The sequence below is a fragment of the Micromesistius poutassou genome, assembly GCF_964030765.1.
Source record: "Micromesistius poutassou genome assembly, contig: SCAFFOLD_6566, whole genome shotgun sequence".
In the NCBI taxonomy this organism is placed as follows: domain Eukaryota; kingdom Metazoa; phylum Chordata; class Actinopteri; order Gadiformes; family Gadidae; genus Micromesistius; species Micromesistius poutassou.
Genome location: NW_028178313.1, coordinates 1,159 through 8,977, shown reverse-complemented (window position 1 = coordinate 8,977; position 7,819 = coordinate 1,159). Strand labels below are relative to the sequence as shown.

General features: G+C 44.9%; 1 protein-coding gene across 1 annotated transcript; it reads right to left on the bottom strand.

The window, feature by feature from the left end:
- Positions 1 to 4,691: 4,691 nt before the first annotated feature.
- LOC311374630 (Iroquois homeobox protein 5a-like) lies at positions 4,692 to 7,558 on the bottom strand (the record flags this gene model as incomplete). Its single annotated transcript, XM_084490432.1, is given in 8 exon segments — positions 4,692 to 4,854; positions 4,856 to 5,400; positions 5,402 to 5,421; positions 5,926 to 5,943; positions 5,946 to 6,117; positions 6,119 to 6,331; positions 7,312 to 7,440; positions 7,442 to 7,558. Coding segments are annotated over 8 exon segments (1,377 nt in total), but the record flags the coding sequence as incomplete, so codon positions are not given.
- Between the last annotated feature and the right edge of the window lie 261 nt (positions 7,559 to 7,819).

The following is a 7,819-nucleotide window of genomic DNA, read 5'->3' as shown; positions in this document are numbered from 1 at the left end:
AGGACATTTTGAGTAAAAGAGTATAAATGTCCGACAGGATTTATTTGGGGGAGGGGCCGGACGACCAAAGCTACACAGACACATTAAATAACTTTGCATCGCTTTATACGTTCCACTTTCCCCTCCCAACGTCTGAGTTCACATCACCTACAGTCTTGTCCCCTCCTTCCATGAACATGTCATTAAAGCAGCCCCCCACCCCCCCCCCCACCCCCTCCCCGCTCTGCACCTCATAGTTCATCGCTCCTTCCAAAATGTTTTCTTTTTCCTCCATAGGAATGTTTTATTTAGGCTGAGGAGGAGGGGGTGGGGGGGGGGGGTTGAGGGTCACTTAAAACACCAGCCAGTTGAAAACTACACATGTAATCTTTCCCCCGGGACGGCCACGAGAAATAGAAAAACAGGCAGTGAAGTGAAGTGGGGGGAAAATACTGGAGCGTCTAAATCACCCTGCCACCCCATTAGGGCTCCTTTACAATGTGTTCAGCGCCATTTTATACCTGCAATATTAGAGGTGCAAAAGGCCTGCGAACAAGTCACCTTGGGGCTTTCATTTGGCACATTAGCTTTCACTGGGCTTCTCTTAGACTTCCAAATTCGAACCCAAGTTTTCAGAATATAAAGGTACCAAGATATATGTTCAGGTTCACAGTGGATTCTGTATCCCATTGTGGTGTGTCCCCCAGTTTGTACACATTTGTAACCACATTTGTTGACCATATAATGTCAACGGTGACAGTGGATACTAGTTGCACATAAATAGCACATTTGGCCTGATGGTAGATGGTATCTTTAGGTTGGGTGGTTCATCAGTCGTCTGTTTACGTCATGTGTTCATTTGGCTTTGGAGCTTTTTAGATCAACAGGTTCTGATTTATGTACACAATCTGACTGATAGCAAACACAAGCACTGCAGTGAAAGGGGAATTCCATCATTACACATTAGTGGCTTTTGTATCTCCATTAATTCATGAGAACATTGTAGTGATATAGATCATGTGTTCACAAAATTTAAATAACAGCCCTGCTCGAATTGTTTTGACCATAACTAAAGCTGGTTTGTGAAAATATGGCCTGTCTAAAGTTTCATGTTTATCCTCGGTGGAACCAGCTGCACTGATACTACTGGCCCTGTTCATTTATAGTCCGAAGGAAATGGAAACCATATAATAATGGAATCAGACCATGTCAGGCCTGATGAAGTTAAGTTCAACTGTAGAATCTGCCACTAATCAATGAGTAGAAACAAACCATTAGGTTTTACAATAGCTGTAATAGCCCTCCTATTTAAGGTCACTGTTTAATGTCATAAAACCCACTAACACACACACACACACACACACACACACACACACACACACACACACACACACAAATGTCACGGTAGCTGGAATGAAAGCCAATAAAACAAAACAAAGACGCAGCCACCAAAGGCGTTACGTTTCGTTTCATCAGAAGAAATTACTTCAGATGCATTTGAAAGCGTGTCAGATATCTATCGAGTCAGCCACTGACAAACTCGACAAAGTAGACCCAGACTCTGCCGAGTACCATCCGGTCATTTGTTTTGCTTCCGATATTCTCACGTAATATAAACTACATTTACAATAAGGTTTAAAGCATGATTTTTTTTTTTTTTTTACAAATGATTTATATTTCATTCAAAAACTAATAAAAAAGTAAAAGGGGATTGGTAATTTTTTCCACACATTTGACAAGTTGCTCGGGAATGTTGAGTGACTGAAGTGAAGTTTAAAGCTGCCTTTTCTGTCGGATTACGTCCATCAACAAACACGTGGGAACGGCCTAACCCACTTAGTATTCTGCACCGGAGGCCCAGCGCCTCGCTCCTCACAATGATCCGGGAGGCCTTTCACTGGAGGAGGAGACGAACCAAGCCGATCACACTCTGGTGAGGGAGCATTAAAATGATGATGCGTGTCTAACGTATAGAATAAAGTCAGAACATTTAGTGGACGCTAGGCCTTTCAATTAAACATTTAAATAACGAAATCAACACCGAAAAATCGTTGAATAGACTATAATTTGAACAATTCCTGTGTAACTGTCAAAAAATAAAATAACGATTTGGTCAAATAATAGGCCTAAATCCTTATAATATTAGGCTAATAATAATAGGGTAATAATAATAATAGGATAATAATTAATAATATACGTGATAGTGATTATCATAATGATTATTATAATCGCAGTTTCCCCAGGAGACCAAATACACAGGCGCGTCCATGACCTCTTGTGCTTTCTCTGCCCTGTGAGCACACACACACACACACACACACACACACACACACACACACACACACACACACACACACACACACACACACACACACACACACACACCCCAACACACACACACACACACACACACACACACACACACACACACACACACACACACACACACACACACACACATAAAATCGAATAATGATATTTAAGGAAAGTGAGTGATGAACGTCAATTTGGCCCTTTTCCATCTATTTTAAGAATGAGGACAATTCAACGACAATAACATAAGCCTAAGTCATTAAAATAATTATCTTATGTGCTCTTCCTTTACATAAACTGTAGGCCTACAATAACACGTGAACATCATATTATACTATTTAGAATAGGCTTGTATAAAACGTTTGACATTTTGGGCCTATAGCATCTCAGATTATTTATTTCATCAATTTTTTGGAATTAGTTTCTCAAGTCCAACTTTAATACCCTCTTAGGAGACATTGCATCGAACACGTGGATGCCCCAGGGACCGAAAAACAAAACATAATTATGCTATTTAGCCGGCTGATGTGTCGCAATCACTGCTTCAGCACACTCAGTCAGATTAAAACAGCAGTCCCACACTCCCGCCCGACTCGATGGAGGACATTATGGCTCGGGGAATTGGAGGGACCCCAGGGGAGATTTCAAGCTGGAGAAGGGGAAAGTAAACTATAAAGATTAATGGTGGCTGTAAACAAGAGCAAGCTGTCCTACTTCACCAGAGGCCAATATCATGGCAACAATGGTCCTGATGATAATGATACGTCACGGTGTTTTTAGTTTTAAATAACGTGTTCAAACGAATGCATGATAATGTTAATGATGAAGTCATTACTTAATACTGTTTTGTAATCGGCCTTCACGATGATATTGATGATAAAAAAAATATAATAATATAAATAATAATATAGATAATAACCTTAATAATATGAATATGAATAATAATAATAATATTAAATAATTTGAATTGTGTTATTATTACTATTATTATTATTTATTTTTTATTAAAATAGTAATATTATTATAATTATTATAAAGCCTTATTGTATGGTGGTTGTTGGTATTGTTGATATATGTCAGCTTCGAAAATAAGCCATTAGTTCCGCACCTTTTACCATACTATTGCTCGTAAAATAAACGCAATGATTGTGTGTGCACTTGCCTACTCCTCACCTGACATCTGATCACAGACGGTTTTCCGAAACGGATTTGAGAAAGAGGCCTTTAAAATTAGGAGCAAGTCTGACACCTACCTGCAGGACTCGGAAAAGTTTGAGTGTGCAGCCTGGCTTCCGGGCGCAATGAACTAAGAGAGGATACTTTTCTTTTTTCTTTTCTCTTTTTTTATGACAGCGTTTCTTTTCCTCCACATTACTAATGTTTCACATCTAACGCGCTATTAAAGAGACTCCCCAGTAATGGTCTAACAAGGCAGTATGAACTAAATGCTTGGTTGAGCCTTTTTAACAGCTTCGCCACGCCTTGGAAATAGTAATGAGGTCTAAATTTGGCATAAAATCGAGCTCATTACGGGAGATCGCCACCTGATTGCTTTGCACAAAACACGGTTGGTAATTGGGTTAAAGGACCACGGCTCAGTTATGTTATTAGGGCTGTATCAATATCCACCTTTAGAAATACTTACAGGTTGGGGAGTAGATAACATAATAGGAGCAATGGGCATACATATATACAACAATATATCGTAGGCCTGTTAACAATAAAGACTGTAAAGTCGTGTAATTCCTGTGTTTTGGGGAAGGAGTTGGGAAAGCAAAAACTATAAACACTTTCACTCAAATCCACTTTTCTCTTCGACTCTATTCTTGTTTAACTTTGCAGAGTCTGACTCAGACACACACAAACACACACACACACACACACACACACACACACACACACACACAGACAGGCTGTGGGCTTTAAGAATAAGACAAAAAGGGGAAGGAATCGGCATCGAATTCAAATATAATTCCCAAATACTTCATCTGGTCCTGAACCACGAATCATGACGTCACGTTATTCTGTCAGCCACCCCCCCCCCCCCCCCCAAATGAATCGCTGCACACGTGATTTTTTTTTTCGATAATTTACTTCAAAGATAGTGTATTGTCCATTTTAAATACAAAATGCTACATTAAATATACATGTTAGTCTTTATTACAAATAGACTCAGGCGGCTGCAGCAGCGATTAAGACCATTCTTGTTACATTTTAATGGGTTAAACCATTCAGAAATTAAATCCGAGAATACGCATTTACTCAGAAAAAATAAATGTCGTCAGAATTTCCACCTAATCTTTTTTCTTCCTTTTTTTTCTCCACGCAACCACAACAAATAAAATAAATAGATAGTCCACGTGATTTGGAAAAAAAAAAAAAAAGAACCACCGTGCAGATTAAATGTTTGACATACCTTTCTTTAGTTCATAAGGGGAGTCTTTAAAGAGATCTACCTGCTGCGTCTGGCCTCTGACTCTGTGGCTCTCCCTGACCAGCGCCTCTGCTCTACTTAACACAGTCTGGTGGTTTAATCCGTTCAGGTGGGCCCCGGGCCCCCCGAGCCGGGGCCTGGTTACTGTGCAGGTGTCCAAAGCCGCCATAGTTCGTGTAGCGGGGTAGAAGGGGGGACGTGTAGTACAGGGGCCTCGACAGCACGGTGCTGCTGTTGGGGAGGTGGCAGTGCGGAGACGAGCGCGAGGGGGGCGACGCGTCTGCGCCGTGGCCCAACGGCAACGGCGGTGGCTCGCTGCTGCCCTTACACCTGTCCGACGACGTGGCGATCTCCGCCAGCGACCACAGTTTGGGCTTGGGGGCCGACGGGAGCGAGTGGATCACCGACGTCACGTTACTGTTCACCGGGCCCGTGGGCCCCACGTGGTGCGAGTCTGCGGGTTTGTCGCGCTGCTCCGCGTGCGGCGGTTCGGTTCCCCCCCGGGGGAGCGCGGCGGAGGGAGAGGAGGTGGTGGGTTTGGCGAGGGTGTGATCAGGCAGCAGCAGATCCGTCCGCTCGTCCTGCTCTTTTAATTCCGAGTCGCTGAGGAGGGGATCCATGTCTCTACTGCCGTGCGTCTCTTCCTTGATGCGGTCGCACGCCTGCAGGTCCCCCTGGGTGCAGCGATTTATGATCTACGGTGGAGGGGAAAAACACGGAGGTTGTGAGTCCAAGTCCAGAGATAATGTGTTATGAAGGCCTCGGATAACAAAAGCAGCTCGGACATATGTTAGTGGTTTGAATGTACAAATATATTCGCAGCATTAAAACATTAACATAACAATAGCCCCGATAATAGCTGTTTAATAATGACCCCAAAGCTTACACCACACACCCCCGTAAAAACCGGGTGTGTGGAATATTAATGGTCATAAAATGGTAATAATTATCATTAGCCAAACAGCAATTCACCAGCTGTATCCTTATTATGCAGTTCAAGATAAATTGACTGCTAAACACTGTGCGTCACCAGCAAATCCAGCCCGTGAGAAGTCAAACGAGGGGAGTTCAAGGTGATTATTATTTAAAGCAATTGTCCCATTATAAATAATAAACCACCATTAACCAGCAATCAATTTCGCCCCTGAGTGGAAACGACTGCCATGAAAAATGGATGATTTTCTCCTCTGCGCGCTAACCTGACTCGGTGTCCGTGAGTCTCCCTTGTCGCTCGGCTTGTTGGGCTCATCATCGTCGTTCTTCTCCAGGTCGATGTTCTCGTCCTCGTCCTCATCCTCGCTGCGGTTCCTGGGGGTCCAGGTCATCTTGTTCTCCTTCTTTAGCCTCCTCCTGGCGTTGGCGAACCAGGTGGACACCTGCGTGAGGGTCATTCTTGGTGATGATGGCCAGCATGATCTTCTCGCCCTTGGTAGGGTAGGGGTTCTTGCGGTGCTCGTTCAGCCAGGCCTTCAGGGTAGCGGTGGCGTCCCGGGTAGCGTTCTTCCGGTAGGCCGGGTCCCCGTACGGGTAGGAGCCCAGGGGGGCCGCGTAGGGGTGGTAGCCTATCGAACCGGCCATGCCCGTGGTGTGGTCGTACGGAGAACCCTGGAGAATCAGGCGAGAAATAAGCTTGTTATAAAACTACAGAAAATGTTTGACTTTTGACTGCTTCAAAGCACTTTGATGCACACACACACACACACACACACACACACACACACACACACACACACACACAGGCGCGTGAACAACCACGTACACACACACACGCGCGCGAACACACACACAAACGCACATGCATGCACGCACACTGGCACGCGCATGAACACACAGGCACGGGTTCACGCGCATGCGCGCGCGCACACACACACACACACACACACACACACACACACACACACACACACACACACACACACACACACACACACATAGGCCTTAAAAATACATAATTTGCTATTTGGTAAACCAGGTAATAAAAGGTAATTATAACAAACGTAAAGTTCGTTTGTGGGCCGACAACGAATCCAAATTGTTGACGCCAGGCGACTTTATTTGATAATTATTTAAACCATAAGGGGGCAGTTATTGAAGTGGCGTCAATTGACCTAATTTTCCTCCGGAATATCATTATCACGCTGCCTCTTCTCTAGAACTATGAGGTCTGTTAGGTGTTTCTTATGTGCTGTAATTATGTCAAGTCTGCTCATCTGGTGAACCTTTCGTGTACAGCTCATGGAATCTGTCCGTATTAAATTGTCTCTTTCAAAGTCGGATAATAAGTTTAAAAACAACATTGAGGCCTTAAAAACACCAATCCAGGCTACAGACATCCCCTTAAATACTGCGACATCGTACCCCTATTTTGTAAAATCCGATTTTATTCGTCAATTAAAATTGAATAACACAACATAAATAGTGCGGACACACTCGTATATAGACTAGCCTACTTATTTTAACACAACCGCCTTAAACTGACGCAAATAAAACATCCTAAATAGTTGAGATAACGCTGGCGGGGTCAACGCGTTAATCCAGACCCCAGATCGGTTGAACGGTGAATAAGTGAACAATAATCCACTCACCACATAGGAGGAGAAGGTCGCCGCTGCGGCCGCCGCGTCCGCTGCGTACGGCAGGTGCGACCCGTAACCGGGCGACGCGCCGGTGAAGGCGGTGGACCCGGCGTAGGGCGCGAAGGCGGACCCGCTCGAGGGACCGCCCGAGCTCCTCGGTCCTCGGTCCCGAGATCACGCCCGCGCTGTACGCCGGGCACGAGTACAGCGCCAGGGAGGCGGACGGCTGGTACAAGTAGCCCTGAGGATACGCATGCTGGAACCCCGAGACAAGTCAACGCGCAGCCGACGACTGGAGCACTTTTCCCTTGTTATTCTCTCAGTGGAAGCAGCTCATAGAGGCTGTGGCCAACAGACCGCGGTCTGTCCCGACTACCGAACAACTATGGAGGCAGGAATACAACTGCGCAGAGAAGTCCTCCTCATGCACTCTCTCACTTCGGCCGCTGCCGGCAGCCTCTGAGCGCCAGGTTTCTCTTCCTCCTCGGCGCGTCGCTTTCCGGCCGTTCCTGATATC